The sequence below is a fragment of the Barbus barbus genome (genome assembly GCF_936440315.1).
Source record: "Barbus barbus genome assembly, chromosome: 20".
In the NCBI taxonomy this organism is placed as follows: domain Eukaryota; kingdom Metazoa; phylum Chordata; class Actinopteri; order Cypriniformes; family Cyprinidae; genus Barbus; species Barbus barbus.
Window position 1 is genome coordinate 31,485,119 of NC_136748.1, and position 20,000 is coordinate 31,505,118.

The 20,000-nt window shown below is 39.5% G+C and overlaps 2 protein-coding genes across 5 annotated transcripts in view; one reads left to right on the plus strand and one right to left on the minus strand.

The window, feature by feature from the left end:
• LOC306886393 (WD repeat-containing protein 20) overlaps nucleotides 1-11,772 on the plus strand; it is a 12,490-nt gene extending 718 nt beyond the window's left edge. For 2 of the 3 annotated variants that reach the window (XM_079443458.1, XM_079443459.1), the window contains exons 2-4: nucleotides 1,852-2,034; nucleotides 3,500-4,720; nucleotides 10,424-11,772. In XM_079443458.1, coding sequence (XP_079299584.1) covers nucleotides 1,852-2,034; nucleotides 3,500-4,720; nucleotides 10,424-10,477 — 1,458 coding nt within the window. In that variant the 3' untranslated portion in view covers nucleotides 10,478-11,772. Of the gene's footprint in view, nucleotides 1-1,851; nucleotides 2,035-3,499; nucleotides 4,721-10,423 lie in introns of those variants that run through there. The other variant, XR_013785625.1, reaches the window with a different exon arrangement.
• Nucleotides 11,773-14,349: 2,577 nt separating this feature from the next.
• Nucleotides 14,350-20,000, minus strand: part of LOC306886397 (MAPK/MAK/MRK overlapping kinase-like) — a 9,157-nt gene continuing 3,506 nt past the window's right edge. For both annotated transcript variants that reach the window (XM_079443467.1, XM_079443468.1), the window contains exons 3-12: nucleotides 18,781-18,870; nucleotides 18,628-18,698; nucleotides 18,484-18,562; nucleotides 18,363-18,411; nucleotides 17,648-17,826; nucleotides 17,474-17,575; nucleotides 16,247-16,420; nucleotides 15,808-15,913; nucleotides 15,071-15,262; nucleotides 14,350-14,978 (exon numbers count right to left, since the gene is read on the minus strand). In XM_079443467.1, the coding sequence (XP_079299593.1) occupies nucleotides 14,907-14,978; nucleotides 15,071-15,262; nucleotides 15,808-15,913; nucleotides 16,247-16,420; nucleotides 17,474-17,575; nucleotides 17,648-17,826; nucleotides 18,363-18,411; nucleotides 18,484-18,562; nucleotides 18,628-18,698; nucleotides 18,781-18,870 (1,114 nt within the window). In that variant the 3' untranslated portion in view covers nucleotides 14,350-14,906. The remainder of the gene's footprint in view (nucleotides 14,979-15,070; nucleotides 15,263-15,807; nucleotides 15,914-16,246; nucleotides 16,421-17,473; nucleotides 17,576-17,647; nucleotides 17,827-18,362; nucleotides 18,412-18,483; nucleotides 18,563-18,627; nucleotides 18,699-18,780; nucleotides 18,871-20,000) is intronic.

The following is a 20,000-nucleotide window of genomic DNA, read 5'->3' on the forward strand; positions in this document are numbered from 1 at the left end:
TTTTGTACAGGTCAGTGGTTCATAAGTGATCATTAGTGGTTGCTGCAGTGTTTTTCATCAGTTGATCTGCATTAGTAGATTCACAGCTATATCATTCTATTCTGTGATTGGTGTGTTTAAGGATGTTTTGATGCTGGTTTTGGCAAAACTCTAAACACAGTTCTCTATATTACACACATCTGTCAATACTCTTCTGTGTCACTCCACTGCGCTCTCAACAAGCCAAACACATCAGAACACTGCTGTACTATTTAGTTTGGCGTGTACAGTTACTGTAATTTAGAAGAGAGAAAATAGTTTTGAAAGAAGTGTTTGCTTTTGCAAGATGTGAGTGACGTTTTGTGGTTTTATGTGTAGAGTTTTGAGAAATGGAGCAATAGTTTTAAGAACTGTAAAATGTGACTGATCAGGTGTCAGCTGTTAGCTGCTGGTTTCAGTGATTAGACTCGAACCTGAGCTGAGGATCAATAACCCATATCAACAGAGTTTGTGTTCAGATAACTGTGTGTGTGTGTGTGTGTGTGTGTGTGACATGAGGACACTAGGGCCCTATGTTTTATATTTTTATTTCCGTTTTTATTACATTTTTTCAGTTTGAATTTTTCTGGACTCCTTTTTAATGGTCAAATTAAATAGTATTAATCAAAAAGCATGTCTAATTAATTAAAATCATGAAACTTATACAATTTAACATTAATTTATTAAAAGTGAATGTTTAGGGCCGTATGAAATGTTTTATTTTTTTCTCACCTTGTTTTGTTACCAAATTCTGTGTTTTAGCATGTCTAATTAACTATGTTCGTTTATTCTTACAGTAGCCGTATGAAATATTTTCCCTTCAGAAATTCTGTTGTGTATTTAACTTTTACTGGTTATCAGATGAAAGCATAAAACATTGATTTAATTTAGATTTTAATTAATGAAAGTTAAACATTAACATTTTTGGCAAATAAAGGGGATTTACTATTAAAATATTTAGATTATTTCTTAAATAAAGTTGTATTATTTTTTAACGGTAGTAGTAGTATTACGTACAGTCTGCTAAATAATAGTAATATAGCCTATTTCTGGCACAATGTCTTTAAGTTAAACCGAACCTTTATTTTGACGGGTTGCCGTGAAGACCTTTAAAGTTGTGTGTATATAATATGACGCTAGTTTTACTCAAATGAAATGGTAAAATGCTGATAAAGTGTGTCTCAGATCAGTTCTGGAGATGCTGTTCACGTGTTTATCTCCTCATTGAGACGGCAGACGCTGAAATCACGTTAGTAAACGAAACCACGTCTCCATTCATACAGAGACACGCAGAACATGCAGGATTCAGATTTAAATCCACTTCTGCAGCTTAATATTTACAGATACTAGTCCATATCACGATTTGATTTAAGTGTAATGACCTACTTTTGATTAATTCATCCAAACTTTGACAAATTCCGTGACATTCGGTGTTAAACTGTTAATTCTGTTTTAATGACTGGATTCCGTGATTCTGTCTGCGTTTTCTGCATCGCGGAAATTATAGGGCCCTAGGACATAAATGTGTATAATGACACAGGTATGACAGGTATTACAAGGAGAAGGTGGTTTATGAGGACATTGCCTCGTGTCCCCACTTTTCAAAACACTTATAAATCACACAGAGTGAGTTTTTTTTGAGAAAGTAGAAATGCAGAAAGTTTCCTGTGAGGGGTAAGTTTAGGTGTAGGTGATAGAAAATACAGTTTGTATATTATAAAACCATTACACCTATGGAGAGTCCCTACCATTCACAAAAACAAGTGTGTGTGTGTGTGTGTGTGTGAGTGTGTGGCAGCGCTGCAGGTGTTCATCTCTCTGTGTTCTCTGCAGGCCGCTGATCTGAGCAAGCCCATAGACAAGAGGATCTACAAGGGAACGCAGCCCACGTGCCACGACTTCAATCACCTGACGGCGACGGCGGAGAGCGTGTCTCTGCTGGTGGGCTTCTCCGCCGGACAGGTGCAGCTCATCGACCCCATCAAGAAGGAGACCAGCAAACTCTTCAATGAAGAAGTGAGTGTCGTAGGGCTCTGGGAAATAGACTGTTTTTACGTGTTCCACAAATTCAGTTTGAATTGTTCCCAGATTCTGTGTTTCCTGTTTTCCTGGATTTCAGTTTTAATGGTTTAATTCAGGTTTAATAATCCAAAAGGATGGCCCTAGGAAAGTTAAAAAAAACAAATTCCAGACATTTTGTGTCTGTTTTAATTGTTCTGGATTTTGTTTTATGATTTAATGCAAGTTTATTATCCAATGAAGTTGATCAGGTCCTATCTGACAGAAATTGCGTAATATTCCTTCATACAGTTTATTAAAACTATAGTGTATTATAATTACTTTCAGAAGTACTTTCTGCTGGGTGATATGGTCAAAACAATTATCGCAATTTTTGTTCATATAAGTGAATATCGATAATTATCACAATAAATGTTAAATTTGTATTTCTTTCAAGTTTAAAGCCAGTTTTTTGCTCCACAATGAAAGTTGTAGAAATCAGACCGTTAAATTTACTTAATCTTAATAGAAAAATTAATTTCTTAGTTTCTGCATGTTCTAATGAGTGATATTGTTTCAAATTATGAAATAGGTTTGTGTTGCCTGATAATATTAATTACTTTTGTCTTTTAGAAATTTGTTAGTACTAGTAGCTTGAGTTAGGATGCAGATGCAAATTTGTTCATTATCAAAATCAGTAATATCTGTCAAGTTTTTTTTATTAACCATTGTGCTTCCACAGTAGCATACATCTAGTTCTTGATAAACACGGTTAAAACCACACATATAGCACATCAGTACCATGATACAAATATAACTAAAACAGTAGTCTGAATACACTTAGTATAAATGCACAACCGCTATAGCTTAATCATAAAAAGTGCTGTAATTATATTCCATTACTCCTTTAATACATTTAATGTAATACAATTGATGTAACTGAAAGCAGTGCCTCTAGCTATGTTTCCATCACCCTGTTTTTATGCTCATTCTGAAGTATCTCATCAGAAACAAGTGATGGAAACACCAAAATCCCTTAATTTGCAGAAACGTTTTAATGTTCGCTTGAGGTGGTTTTTGATTTGTGCAAAAAAGGGTTAATGCAAATAATGGGAGATGGAAATCAGTAGTATTTCTGTATAATTGTGTTAAACGACTGCGTTCCCAAACATCAGCATCCGCCTCAGAAAGCAGTGACAGTATTTATTGTGTTTATCTGCTCGCTCTGAGACGCAAGTCATTCATCAGATATGAACATTATTATATTCAGTGGCTTCAACTACTGTTCTTAGTGATGCATTGTGCCAGTGTTTCAGGAAGTGATGATTGTGTTCTCTTTGACTCGTTGGATGATTATTCGCTAATGTTTTATGCAATATTTTGCGCATAAGTTAAATTTGCAAATTTGGACACATTGATGATAATCATCCGCTCTAACTAACCCATGTCTTCTCTGTCTTGTGTTTTCTCCTGAACCGCTCAGAGACTGATAGATAAGTCTCGGGTCACGTGTGTGAAGTGGGTCCCGGGCTCCGAGAGCCTGTTCCTCGTGGGTCACTCCAGCGGGAGCCTGTACCTGTATAATGTGGAGCACACCTGCGGCACCACGGCGCCTCACTACCAGCTGCTGAAGCAGGGCGAGAGCTACGCCGTCCACACCTGCAAGAGCAAGTCCACGCGCAACCCGCTGCTGAAGTGGACGGTGGGTGAGGGCGCGCTCAACGAGTTCTCCTTCTCGCCCGACGGAAAGTTCCTGGCCTGCGTGAGTCAGGACGGATTCCTGCGCGTCTTCAACTTCGACGCGGTGGAGCTCCACGGTACCATGAAGAGCTACTTCGGCGGCCTGCTCTGCGTCTGCTGGAGCCCCGATGGGAAGTACATCGTGGCCGGCGGCGAGGACGACCTGGTGACCGTCTGGTCCTTCGCAGACTGTCGTGTGATCGCCCGCGGACACGGACACAAGTCCTGGGTGAGTGTGGTGGCGTTCGACCACTACACCACCAGCGTGGAGGAGAGCGAGCCCATGGAGTTCAGCGGCAGCGACGAGGACTTCCAGGACCAGATGCACTCGGGCCGTGAGCGAGCCAACAGCACACAGTCTCGGCTGTCCAAGCGCAACTCCACAGACAGCCGGCCAGTCAGCGTGACCTACCGCTTTGGCTCTGTGGGGCAGGACACTCAGCTGTGCCTGTGGGACCTGACGGAGGACATTCTGTTCCCGCACCTGCCGCTGTCCCGGACGCGGACGCACACTAACGTGATGAACGCCAGCAGCAGCGAGGGCTCCAGCTCGCTCCCGGCGCCGCTGCCGCGCTCCAACAGCCTCCCGCACTCCGCCGCTAACAGCAAGAGTGCCGCCTCGGACAACCCCATCGCCACCGGCGTCAGCAAGTTCGCCACGCTCTCGCTGCACGACCGCAAAGAGCGGCACCCCGACAAAGACCACAAGCGCAACCACAGCATGGGCCACATCAGCAGCAAGAGCAGCGACAAGCTCAACCTGCTGGCCAAAACCAAAACGGACCCGGCCAAGACTCTGGGCACGCAGCTGTGCCCGCGCATGGAGGACGTGCCGCTGCTCGAGCCGCTCATCTGTAAAAAGATCGCGCACGAGAGACTCACCGTGCTCATCTTTCTAGAGGACTGTATAGTCACCGCGTGTCAGGAGGGATTTATTTGCACGTGGGCGAGACCCGGCAAAGTGGTGAGTTAAGACGGGCGATATGGGGTTTAAAATATATCACAATCATTTCTAGGGATGTAACGATTCACTCAACTCACGATTCAATTTTCTCACAATTTTTTTTTTTTAACAAAATTAGATTAAAAACATTATACAGTAAATGAGAGGGTTAGGGTTATAACAAAACTAAATTGAAAAAAAAAAAAAAAAAAAAAATTAGCAAGTAACAAATAAAAGAAATATCTTCTTATAAACAAACTAAGGCTTTGTCTGTGCTCTTTCCATTTAAAATGAGAGGCAAACACTGCATTTTAATCATGATGCAGTTTTTTTATCTAAATTAGACTGTATCATTTCTAAATTTGAAGCAAAACAGAATGGTCTGACTTCAGTTTTGTGAAACTATACTACATAAAACACATCTGAAGGAAACGGAGCTGAATGAGACGCAGATTCACTCTCTGCCAGCAGGTGGCGCTTATGAACAGCAATGATACAGTGTTTCCTTGGTTACCGCTGTAAACAAAGCGCTTATGAACAGCAATGATGGTGTTTCCTTGGTTACCGCTGTAAACAAAGCGCTTATGAACAGCAATGATAGTGTTTCCTTGGTTACCGCTGTAAACAAAGCGCTTATGAACAGCAATGATACAGTGTTTCCTTGGTTACCGCTGTAAACAAAGCGCTTATGAACAGCAATGATAGTGTTTCCTTGGTTACCGCTGTAAACAAAGCACTTATGAACAGCAATGATACAGTGTTTCCTTGGTTACCGCTGTAAACAAAGCGCTTATGAACAGCAATGATAGTGTTTCCTTGGTTACCGCTGTAAACAAAGCGCTTATGAACAGCAATGATACAGTGTTTCCTTGGTTACCGCTGTAAACAAAGCGCTTATGAACAGCAATGATACAATGTTTCCTGCCGTAAACAAAGCTGCTCTTATGAACACTGCTTTAATATGCATTGTTCCAAGGCAAGATGAAAAGAAAATACCACGTAAACTTCTCTAAAGACAATCAGTTCCCCTCAGAGATACAGTCATATAAACTCCTACTCTAATTGTATCGCGACGTGTTTGTCATCTCAACCGATTTGAATCGTCACAGATTTGAATTGATTTTTGACCGGCTCGCGGTTCATCGTTACATCCCTAATAATTTCTGGTATTTATTGTGATAACGATATCAGTGGCGATAATTCAGGGAATCTTATGCATCCTCCAAGAGATATATATATATATATATATATATATATATATATAGAGAGAGAGAGAGAGAAAAAAGTATTATCTTTCCTATTTTTCCCTTGGTGTTGTGAGCATTACTGAATACACACGTAATGTAATGACTGTTTAATTCATCCTGGAAGCCGGAGGGCGCTCTTGTGCAGAAACTACACATGCATCGCAGAAGTAAAAGCACTGACAACCCTCCAGGAAATCCATTATATGGACAAAAGTATCCAGTTATCACTGAATAAAATGCAGGTAGAGAAATTTTGGAAACTTGAAGACAGTGAACATACGATTGTGGCAATATATGGTTTATCTGTGTTTTTCAAGCAATCCCTTGGGTATTTTTATAAGGATAAGTATATTTATAATGTAATGCTAATCGACAGTCTTTATCACTGTATATAATACTATAAAATAGTATGATTTCTCCCTCATTCTGTGATATGAAACCACGTCTGATCACAAAGTTATTTCAAACACTTGACTGATGTTAAGTTAATTTGGAGATAAATGTCAATAAATGATATCTTGGACAACAGGCTTATACACATGCCAAACTGTGCTACATTTATTCAAGGCTCAGACTGATTGTTTGTGCACTGTACAGTCCTGACCAAACCAGATCCATATTATAGAAGAAGCTCCTCGTTCAGCGATACACTCCTCCTCAGTTTCTCGTCTGCCTTCCACGAGGTCACACACACAAATGTGTCAACAACTAGACTTTATCGTTATTATCACGGGGAGAATTTCTACCGCTATATCGCAAACGATAAGATATCGCCCATCCCTAATGGGGAGTTCCTTTCTGCTCTCGGCCGACTTCCTCCGCATTCACGGTCGGTCGAGGGTCGCTGAGAGCTAGGGTTGTGCTGATAGATGATAGTCAGAGAGATCGCCTGTGGCTGATGCCACTGACCATAGCAAGACCATTATTATTATTATCAGGCTACAAATACTACCTAATTAACATTAGGGATTATTTGTTCCATCATATTTCTTTTTACGCCTTTTTACAGTGTTGCGTGTTATAACCAATCACACACGATTCCGTTGAGTTTATGAACGCAGTGGCCAATCAGAGGCGTTCAGATGAGTCATCGCTGAGACACCGGAGTTCTGTTTGAGCTCTCTCGTGATTTCTCTCATCGTAAACAGCAAAGTGCAGATGTGCGTGCGATGTAAGTATAAGAGATGTATTCCTCATACAGCATAGGCAGCTTCACTGATTATAACGGGAGTGTTTTTTAAACCACATCAAATCTACTTTGGTAATGTAGATGTCCTGTGCTTGTTTTCTGTAGCTGCTGTTTGAATTACTGAGGAAATGTAATCATTATAATTAGTAACTTACAATGTTTCTATTAAATGATCATGTTAAATACAAATTCAGAAAAACATTAGGCTGCTTTTAGACTTGCACTGGAGTTGGTTCGCTTTCCGGCAGTCAGGCTAAGTAAGTAGATTAGCTGGATAATATCATGTATCGGCGATCTCACAGGTTGACGATATAACAATTAAGCATATCGCCCGATACTACTGAGAGCATTTCTCCGTCAGCGTTGCATTAAAGGATCCACGGGACCAGGGTTAGGAACTTCAGCGGCATAAAATAGCCACCATGTTAAGAACTAGTTTGGCAGTTAGCCACGAGGTACAGTTGGGCAAAACAGTATTTATTCAGCCACCAATTGTGCAAGTTCTCCCGCTTAAAAAGATGAGAGGGGGGAGGGGGGGGGGGGGGGGGGGGGAATCCAGGAAATCACATTGTAGGATTTTTAAAGAATTTATTTGCAAATTATGGTGGAAAATAAGTATTTGGTCAAAAACAAAAGTTAATCTCAATACTTTGTTATATACCCTTTGTTGGCAACGACAGAGGTCAAGCGTTTTCTGTAAGTCTTCACAAGGTTTTCACACACTGTTGCTGGTGCTGTAAATATTAGATTTATATAGCAGCATTCCCACATTACAGAAGCAGTAACGCAGTGGACTGTAGACATCTGCCCAGTCCAGAAACACTAATTATTGCAGTTGCATGTCACGATACAGCAGAGACAGCGTAAAATTGAGTAAACAACATAGAAAATGAATAGCATAAACAAACAGACATCAAGAGTAGAAAATGCAAGACAGATAACATGTAACAAAAAAACTTTGAGAAAGCATTACAGCTGGTTTTACAGGAGCTGGAAAGTGTCTAAAGAAGCATAGACTGGTAGAGTTGGGCAAATCAGTCTTACTTTTCTGATTCAAACTGCACCAATCTACCTTTTTACAACTGACTTTAAAAGTTATAACCAGTCTTGAAGAAATCTAGACTAGCTAAGAGACTAGTCTAAGCAGCTAATGCAAGCGGCCCCGGTATTAGGATCAATATTAGGATCCAGATGTCCCTCTGAAATGGGAAGCGATAGCGTAGTGACACCATAGACATTCACTTTAGAACGCTTCAAACCAGACGCTGAGAGTTTTGAGAGTATATGTATGATTCTAGCGGAGTCTCTTGTTGAGTTGAGGCTTTGGTGCAGAGCTTGTTTTCATGGTGAACGCTATGTGTTGAGCGCTACGAGACCGTATCGCTAGGTCTTTAATAGGGTTGGGTATCATTTGAATTCGATTCCAATTCAGATTCTTATCGATTCCAATTACAATGTGGTTAAAAAAAAAACATTTAGATATCAAACAACAAAAATGAACACCATGAGCAAAAATCATCCGGCTACAGAAAAACTGGACCCGATTAAGAGCTGTTTGTGTGTAGAACAGAGCTGTTTGTGTGTAGAACAGAGCTGTTTGTGTGTAGAACAGAGCTGTTTGTGTGTAGAACAGAGCTGCATGATTCTGGATAAATTGAGACTCTGTTTTAATTTTTTTAAATGGAGGTTGTAGTTCTCACAATTCTGAAGAAACATTAGACAACTAAACAAAATCACATGGAATTTCTGAATGGAATGATTCAATGACTCACTCAAGATTGATTCATTACTGGATGAATCAGTGTTTTTAAATGAATCTCTTGAATGATTCAAAGACAAATACATATTTAACAGCCCTTTTCACCACCTAAAAAAAAGATGCACACACAGGAATTGAAATTTTAATTTTACATGTCAAGTCAGTATTATTTGTATAGCACTTTTAACAATGCAAATTGTGTCAAAGCAACTTTACATCGGCTTGATATAGAGCTGGGTGGCTTTATATCAGCTTTACAGTATTTAGACGGAGAAATAGTGTCATTCTCCTCTGGCCAGAATAGACCAGCAGTTTAAATCTAGGCTAAAGCAGAGTCAGATTGTGCAGAGGACTCATCTGGTTCCTGTGGTCTTGTCCTGATGGCCGTCTTGGAGACAGGGTCTTCACTGGGGGTCAGTCTCTGGGGCTCATCTAGGTGTCCTGCTGTAGAGGTCATCTCTAGGTGCTGATCCACCATCTGATCTGGATACAGTCTGGATCTGGGTGGCTACGGTCACCTCGGAATAAGAAACAAACAGACTAATATTAGCGTAGATGCCATTCTTCTAACGATGTAACGAGTACATCAGGTGTTTTGGGAAGTGTTCCTGGTTCCGGTTGACCTAATTAATGCAGCCTAACAATCCTTTAACAGATTTGAATTATAGAAATGCTATAGTGTGTTATGTGTAAACCAGGTTAAAGAGATGGTCTTTAATCTAGATTTAAACTGACAGAGGATGTCTGCTTCCAGAACAGTGTTAGGTAGATTGTTCCAGAGTTTGGGAGCTAAATAGGAGAACGATCTGCCGTCTGCAGTTGATTATGATATTCTAGGTATTATCAAACAGCCAGAGTTTTGAGAACATAGCAGACGTGGAGGACTATAATGTGATAAGAGCTCACTCAAGTACTGAGGTGCCAAACCATTCAGGGCTTTATAGGTAATTAACAAGATCTTAAGATCTATCCGATGTTTAATAGGGAGCCAGTGCAGTGTTGACAGAACTGGGCTAATATGGTCATACTTCCTGGTTCTAGTAAGAACTCTAGCTGCTGCATTTAGAACCAGCTGGAGTTTATTAAACGTGCAGAGCAACCACCCAATAAAGCATTACTATAATCTAACCTCGAGGTCATGAACGCATGAATTAATGTTTCTGCATTTGACATTGAGAGCATAGGTCGTAATTTAGATATATTTTTAAGATGGAAAAATGCTAGAAACATGTTTTTCAAAGGAAAGATTGCTATAAAAAAGTACACCTAGGTTCCCAACTGAAAAGTTTTTGGTCCAATAATTAACACCTAGTAAGAATTTGCTAGTCATCCAGTTTTTGATATCAACTATACATTCTGTTAGTTTTGCAAATTGTTAAGTTTCATCAGGTCACGAAGAAATACAACAAGTACCCGATTCTGGAATTGGAATTGATTTTCGATTCCCAACCCTAGTCTTTAACTACTTGATTATGACTGTGATCTGTATGATTGGCTTCGTTCAAATATCTTTTCTTCCTTTTTTCCAGGGGTTGTTGTCATCCCAAAACCAAGCCAACTCTCCCAGTGGAACAGTAGTATAGCCAGGATATTTCTGCTGCTATGAGATGTGCATCACGCCGCTCAGAACGCCGTGTTTTTCCTCTTTCTGTCGTTCTGGAGGCCCGTGTTCGCAGAGATCGTGCAGAATCTGTGCATCCGCAGGGTTCCTTCCATTGCTTCTGTTCTCCCAGAGTATTTATTTGAATTGTTTTGTTGTTTTCACTCTCAAATGCATCTCACTGTATGATTTTTTTTTTCTTCTCCTGTGTATTTCAAGCTTGCCTAAGGTGTGGGAATCATTTAATCCAGGGTGGAAAAGCAGTCGGCTTGAACTCTTTTTGCTGAGAAAGACCTGGTGGTCCAAACCGCTCGAGACTCGCTTCCATCCCAGATCCTTTTAATACGCTTTTAATTTCTGCCTCTTTCATATGGAACATATTCCAGCCCAGTTGTTGAAAACTTTGCACTGATTTTATTTAATTTTTTGTTTAGAGTTTTTTTTTTTTTTGGTAACTACTTTAAAGAATCAAAAAGACAAAAAAGAAAGAAATAGATGTTTGGGGAAGGCCTTGGTGCACTTGGCTTTAATATCCTCTGTCTTGAAATCTGAATCTGAAAAGCTGGATGCTGCAATCATAGTTTTTTAAAGAAAATTAGTTTGCACTTAATAGTTTATTAGAAGAGAATGGCTTTACATTTGTGTGCGAGGACTCACAGACCGGTATAATGTGGAGAATTATGATTCAAACTTTGTATCTATTGAGCATTTATTTTAATATTGTTTCAGATAAAAATCTGCTTTGTATTATATGTATAATATTGTAACTCAGTGATTTATTGGGGCGAAAGCAAATGATCAGTAACTCTAGTTTACGTTTGTCATCATTACAGGAAATAGTGACATTTCTAAAGCAGAAAAATAGACATAATATTAAAAATGATCTTAAATATGCAGGTTTCTGTTTTAGTTTTCTTGTCTCTTGTACAAAAGTCACCCAGATGTATTTTGATATAGGACTGTATGTCGACTCATGAAGTCTAACAGACGCAGAGAAAACAAACCTTACGGAAGAGTTCATATTTTGCTTACCAAATGCAAACTTATTCTATGTACTACTAAAACAAGCCACTAGAGCGACTCGGCGGATCGGTAGAATCTCACCGTGTGACGCTATTAAACGTTTAACGTTCCTTTTTCTTGTGACTGCCAATCATTGTTGATGAAACACACACTAACCGGGAGAGATGAGGATGAGCAAGTGCTCATATTATTGATTCATGTGGTTAACATTTTGCATTTCACATTTTGTTCTTCATTAAAAAAAAAAGTCCATGGATGTTTGGTCTCGTGTGTGTGTGTTGTGTGTGTGTGTGTGTGTGTTGTGTGTGTGTGTGTTCTGTGTACTAGTTAGACTTTAACCAGCTGGAACACAAACTAGTGCCGAGCTGCTGCTGTTATTACGGCCTGTGTGCCTTTTTATGCTGCTCCAGTGTGACTGAATAACACTTCTTGTCCTGTTTTGGGGGATTCTGTTCTACTGTACTTACTTACTTTACTTACTTTTGTAATTTAGCAGAGGCTTTTGTCCAAAGCGACTTACAAATAAGAAAAAGTAACTAAAACTAAAAGTTACAACTCTATAAATACTATATATCCACATATTTAAGAAAATAAAGAAATTAAATAAAATTGACACATGCATATAACATTTAAATAATAAACATATAAATGAAAAAACCTCAAATAAAACGCGATACTTCTATCCCTGCCCGGTGGAGTCGCACGGTAGCGTCGATGGGCTTCACACGACTGCCGCGGTATAATAACCTTTTTTATACCAATCCAACAAATGATCATTTCAATTCAGCTGGACCCACTTTCCTGTTTATCAACTAAAAATGGCCAAGCAAGTGCAGACACTGACAAGATACACGATACAGTACGAGACCAAACGCCATTTCAGCAACTCACAACACAGTAAACAAAATAAGCGTTTCCTAGCAACGGCAAATTCGCTAAACACTGAGATAAGAAAATACACTTACGAGCTGATTTACTTCACTTACTGTACATCAGCCAACATTCATAACCTTTGGAAATTAGTTTATTTGACCACCCTGTTTTGTTTTTATTAGTGCTGTCAAACGATTAATCGCATCCAAAATAAACATGCACACAAACAGCATATGTTGAAAATATTTACGTGTATGTATGTATATTCATATAAATTATATCATATATAAATATATTTAATATATAAACTTAACATATTTGTGTGTGTGTGTGTGTATATACAGTGGTGTGAAAAAGTGTTGGCCCCCTTCCTGATTTTTTATTTTATTGCATATTTGTCTCACTTTAATGTTTCAGATCATCAAACAAATTTAAATATTAATCAAAGATAACACAAGTAAACATAACATGCAGTTTTTAAATGAAGGGGTTTTATTATGAAGGGAAAACTAAATCCAAACCCACATGGCCCTGTGTGAAAAAGTGCTTGCCCCCTAAACCTAACAACTGGTTGGGCCACCCTTAGCAGCAACAACTGCAATCAAGCGTTTGCGATAACTTACAATGAGTCTGTTACAGCGCTGTGGAGGAGTTTTGGCCCACTCATCTTGGCAGAATTGTTGTAATTCAGCCACATTGGAGGGTTTTCGAGCATGAACCGCCTTTTTAAGGTCATGCCACAGCATCTCAATAGGATTCAGGTCAGGACTTTGACTAGGCCACTCCAAAGTCTTCATTTAGTTTTTCTTCAGCCATTCAGAGGTGGATTTGCTGGTGTGTTTTGGATCATTGTCCTGCTGCAGAACCTAACTTCTCTTCAGCTTGAGGTCACCAACAGATGGCCGGACATTGTCCTTCAGGATTTTTTGGTAGACAGCTGAATTCATGGTTCATTTATCACAGCAAGTCTTCCAGGTCCTGAAGCAGCAAAACAGCCCCAGACCATCACACTACCACCACCATATTTTACTGTTGCTATGATGTTCTTTTTCTGAAATGCTGTGTTACTTTTACGCCAGATGTAATGGGACACACACCTTCCAAAAAGTTCAACTTTTGTCTCGTCAGTCCACAGAGTATTTTCCCAAAAGTCTTGCGGATCATCAAGATGTTTTCTGGCAAAACTGAGGCGAGCCTTTATGTACTTTTTGCTCAGCAGCGGTTTTGGTCTTGGAACTCTGGCATGCAGGCCATTTTTGCCCCGTCTCTTTCTTATGGTGGAGTCATGAACACTGACCTTAACTGAGGCAAGTGAGGCCTGCAGTTCTTTAGATGTTGTTGTGGGGTCTTTTGTGACCTTTTGAATGAGTTGTCAAGCACTTTTTTTTTTTTTTTTTTGGGTTTGGATTTTGTTTTCCCTTCATAAAAAAACCCCTTCATTTAAAAACTGCATGTTGTGTTTAGTTGTGTTATCTTTGATTAATATTTAAATTTGTTTGATGATTTGAAACATTAAAGTGTGACAAATATGCAATAAAATAAAAAATCAGGAAGGGGGCCAACACTTTTTCACACCACTGTATGTGTGTGTATATATATATATATATATATATATATATATATATATATACATATATATATATATACATAAAAAATATACACAGTTCACATTATGTGAACAACTTTTTTTGGATGCGTTTAATCGTTTGGCAGCACTAGTTTTTATTTAAGCTGATTGATATAATTGGGGGAAAAAAAGTGCAGAAAAACTAATGTAAAGGAAGATTTTGTGCCAAATTTCATGTCATAAATGAATTAATGTAAAATCTGTAAAAAATTATGTAAAAATCAAGTGGATGATTACAGATCTGCTAAATGTGCACCAGTGTTCAGTAACGATGATTACCGTTAGAGATCAATCAAAAGCAAGGCAAATGTCAAAACATGGCAGTCTGCAATGAGTGTAAAGTCAAACCCCTTTATTGAAGACTATAAAGTCCACTTGTGGAAAGTCACAGTGGCTCCCAATAATAGCAAACCAGCGATGCTGCTTATAATAATAATCGTGAAACTTCTGTGCAAATATAAAATGTGTAATAACACCAGGAACAAGCGGCACAGAGATCTTAAAGGAAGGAATGGCACTTGCTGTCTCTGCCGGGAGATCGTCTGGTTTCGAGAGATTCGTTTGTCTGGTTTGGGATAAATGATAGAAAGCAGCAGACTTTCATTCTACATTACATCCATTTTTATAGAATCTGCTTTCAACAATCTGAAAGAAATAAAATGCAGTTATGTCAGATGATTTGGGACGATGCGTATCGTACTGCTTTGAAAACGGCATGTTTCTGTGAGTGCAAAAAACTTTTATTTTGTAATGTGAAATGTTGACTCTTTTAGTCTGTTGACTGTTCAAACCAGCATAAGGAACGGAGCGTGTGCTGCTGTGCACAGACTCGGATGCGGTTCGGTGGCATCAGTACTCGTCAGTACTCGTCAGTACTCATCGGTATTCATCAGTACTTGTCTGGGTTGCGCTCCAGCGGAGGCATGAAGTAGCTCTTGAAATGGCGTGGCTCTTCTTTGGGCTTTTCAAATCAGAAGAGAAGAGGTTGAGAGGACAGGTTACAGACAGCAGGCTCTAGATCAGATGAAAGCACTGGTGTAGGGGTGTGATTACTTTGGTCAGACGCGAGTGGCACTTTTTGGTGATGGCAGGCAGAGAGCCGCGGTGTGAGACGCTCAGCGTGGGGAAGCTGGACACAGGGTAAGGGACTTTTGGAGTCGGCACCACCACGTTGAGTTTTGGTAGCTCCAGAGGGAAATGCGAGGCGTTTCGTCGGCTGAGCGGGTCGCCGGTGTGCTTGAGATGCTGCAGAGGAGAATATAAGAGTCAGCACAATGAATGGTGTCAGAGCACTTTAAGTGCATTATGGAAGTGTACTTTTTTAACCTGGGAAAACAATATGTAACAATGTTTAACATGTTCTTTAGATGACGAGAAAGTACTGAAACTGAAACTGATTAATGTTTGATGTATTAATCGAAGTTAACAACACAAATGCTCTCCTGAAAGAAGCACAATATTGAGCATTCTTGATGTTTTGTTCATCATTGTCTGTTTTTGCTCACTGTAATGCAGAAGCGCATTCACAACATCAGTGTATGTACTCAAGTTCACCGGTCCATTTGTCATTTTGTGCAAACGAAGCTTCTGCAATGATGCTAATGTTGTACGTTTATGTGATTGGTGTCTTATGGGATGTGTTGGTTCAGCTTCAGCTCGTTCCCTGACATCACAGACTGGATTATTGCATATTGAATTTTTCTTCCTCAAAAAGCATGATTAGTGCTTTATTAATAATTTTATTTGGCATTTTTAAAACGTTCAGTTTAAATTCTCCTGTGAAGCGGTACCTGACGTCTTCCCTGCCGTGCGATGCGCCACAGCTGATCCACGGATGCAGGAATCCCGCTGGATTCTCCCTCGACGGCTCCGATCGCTGCTTTCCTCTCGGCCATCCTGCAGAAAACACACCACACAACGAGCTAAAGCGCTGCTGGACTCTCATCTCAAACAACACGTACAGACTGATCCAGCGGATTCTGTGCTCTGAGAGTTCACTCAGTCGTTTGTGATTTAACTGAAACCCATCAGCATCTCACGGTTAGTGAAGAAGCCATTGTGCGTTTATTCTGAAAGTGATATCAGGCTGATCATGTGTTCATAAAGACAGCTGCATCACTGAGAAATGCATTCAGAGGTCAAATGTTTTCACGAGCAAGCAATGCCTGAGTGAAGCTGTTTTCTGCACTTCTGAAGGCTTGAATGCTTCTGTTTCAGTGGTGTTCGTACCGCAGGTCTCTGAAGCAGGGGTGCTGCAGCGCTGCACGGGCGCTGATGCGCTCCTCGGGGTCGTAGGTCAACATCTGGTGCAGCAGAGACAGAGCCGCTGCAGAGCAGTGAGGAATCAGCTGGGAGATCCCACAGCCCTTGCGAGGAGGGAAATCGAAGCGCATCGCACGAGACCTTCAACACAAACAGAGTCACATGAGCGTGATATCCCAACCGCTCTAGCATACCGTCCTTTTGTTGCACAACAATTCTAAGCAGCTTAGTTTTAAACTGTTTTAGCTAAAAGTGAAACTCCTTGATGGGAAATCAAGTGTTCTGTTAATTTGATAATGGCCTTGGCTTCTAAATGCTATACTCTACAACTATGCTTTATTATACACTTTATAAAAGTCGTGATGTTTCCGGGTCCAGTCCTCATCTCATCAGGGGCCAGTTGTTTAAACAGTTTAATCTGGATCAGAATGATCTGGTTTGGAAATCCCATGTTTTGCTATCATTTATCTTACTTCTGTGCCGGTTTATCACAGCTAAATTGGATTGGATCATCATGATCCAGATACACACTTTTTCAGATTTCCAAATCTGGATTACTAGTGCTCTACGGAGCCCCTAAAGGGACATGATGATGGGAAAAAATGCCTATGTTTTGCATTGCATTTACACAAATAACTACTGACTGGTCCATCTCTGATGATTGTGCCAATGTAGTTTACAATCAGTGATTTAAAAAAAAAAAAGAAATTAAATATATTTTTCTTTGATATTGACAGCTGTTTGGGGATATATTATGTTACAAATGTTGTATTTTTTGGACCAGTTTTAAAGTTTTATTACATTTTTGTTCCTGAAATCCACTCTTCTGCTTGGATCAGAATAATGCAGTTTTTTTGGATCAAAAATATCCCAATCTTACTAAAACGTTTTGAACAACACAAATTGAGGATTTAATCCAGATCAAAACCAAGATCTAATCTGAATTCAGAATCCTTTTTTTCTTTTGAACAACCCATTTTCAAGATTTGATCCAATCCGATGGCCAGAGTCCGATCAGATTACTGTTGAACAACTGTCCTCAGATGTTTATAATCTCTATTTAAGGTAAACTTTATGAACTGATGGTGTTTATGACTCTGTTCTGTGTCTGTATGTGACTGCGTTTGTGCTCTTAGTTTGTTAGGTCTCTGTTCTCTCTCCAGCCCAGAGGGATGAAATATGGTTTGTTCTCACTGTTTGAACTTCTGCAGCAGCGTGATGTCCGGCGTGCCCAGAAGCTCGTGGATCTTGTTGACCTGGTCTAACTCGTTTCGGCCGGGGAATAAAGGGCTCAGACTAGAAGACACGGAAACCAGTAATTAGAATCAAGAAATGACCACAGAACGGCTGAAAGCACGGTGGAAGCACCTGAGGATTTCGAAGAAGACGCATCCGGCGCTCCACACGTCCATCTTCTGCGAGTAGTGTCCGTCGGTCAGCAGGCACTCGGGCGCTCGGTACCAGCGTGTGGAGATGTACTCGGTGTGAGGAGGTCTGGAGAAGATGCTCCTGCAGGAGCCGAAGTCTGCCAGCTTCAGCACATCGTTCTGTGAGCGACAGCGAGAGCGACTCATTCACTGATCCTGTGTGTGCACGCTTACTTTCATCAACATTTGTGTCCCTGGAGCACAAAAGCAGTCATGAGTAGCACAGGTGTATTTGTAGCAATAGACAACAATACATTGTATGGATCAAAATTATACATTTCTCTTTTATGCCAAAAATCATTAGGATATTAAGATCATGTTCCATGAAGATATTTTGTAAATGTCCTACCGTAAATATATCAAAACTTCATTTTTGATTAGTAATATGCATTGCTAAGAACTTCATTTGAACAACTTTAAAGGAGATTTTCTCAATATTTAGATTTTTTTGCTCCCTCAGATTCCAGATTTTCAAATAGTTGTATCTCAGACAAATATTGTCCTATCCTAACAAACCATACATCAATGGAAAGATAATTTATGCAGCTTTCAGATGATGTATACTTCTCAATTTCATAAAATCACCCTTATGACTGCTTTCGTGGTGCAGGGTCACATATGATGATTCAGCTGTAAAATCACATGGACAGCCTTACCTTGATCAGGATGTTCTCCGGCTTCACGTCTCTGTGGAATATGCCGTGGCTGTGGTTCAGAATGAACAGAAGCGTCAGTGCGGTTCACAGGAAGTGTGTGTGTGTGTGTGTGTGTGTTCACCTGTGCATGTGATCCAGAGAGCGGCACAGCTGGAACATGTAGTGCTTGACTTTACTCTCCGCTAGAGGACACTGACGGCCTGGAGGAGGAACACAGACACGTTTACCTCTGTGTGACTGATGTTAAACAGCAAACGCACCGTACCTTTAATGAACTCGTATATGTTCATCTCCATGAGCTCACAGATGAGCGACAGCGTTCCCGAGTCTTTCTCGCTGTAAAGCAGAGTCTGTGATCAGTTCAGCGCTGTTAATATTCTCTTGCTTGTTCAGACCTGAGTTGTTAATAAATACTCACTAAATGAGTTCGTGAAGCTGGAGGATGTTGGGATGTGGACTCAAACGCTTCATGGCTTGAACCTCCCTGAGACTGTGAGCCTGATCCACACTGACAACAATCATCAAAATCACAATAATCACATTCATCACAATAGTCACAATAACCACAATCATCACATTCATCAAAATCATCACAATTATCACATTCATCAAAATCATCACAATAATCAAAATCACAATAATCACAACCAAAATCATCACAATAATCACATTCATCAAAATGATCACAATAATCACAATCATCAAAATCACAATAATCACATTCATCCCAATAGTCACAATCATCACATTCATCACAACCACATTCATCAAAATCACAATAATCACATTCATCAAAATCATCACAATCATCAAAATCATCACAATAATCATAATCATCACATTCATCAAAATAATCACAATCATCACATTCATCACAATCATCAAAATCATCACAAATCACTTTCATCAAAATAATCAAAATCATCACATTCGTCAAAAATCACAATAATCACATTCATCACAACCACAATCATCACAATAATCACCTTTATAAAAAATAATCACAATCATCAAAATCATCACATTCATCAAAATCACAATAATCACATTCATTACAATCATCAAAATCACCACAACAATCACTTCATCAAAATAATCACAATAATCAAAATCATCACATTCGTCAACAATCACAATAATCACATTCATCACAACCACAATCATCACAATAATCACATTTATAAAAATAATCAAAATCGTCACATTCATCAATAATCACAATCATCACAACCACAATCATCAAAATCACAATAATCACATTCATCAAAATTGTCACAGTAATCACATTCATCACAATAATCACAACCACAATCATAAAAATCACAATAATCACATTCATAAAAATGATCATATTCACAATAACCACATTCATCACAATCATCGAAATCACATTCATCACAATAGTCACAGTAACCACAATCACCACATTCAGCGAGTACAGTATTACTGGTCATAACAGGATGAATGAAGATCAGCAGAGAACAGGTGCTTGTTTACAGGTCACTTGAAACACAATGTATTTATCACACACACACACACACACACACACACACACATACACACACCAACCCTACACCTAAACCTACCCCTTACAGTAAATTTTTCTGCATTTTTACTTTCTCAAAAAAACTAATTCTG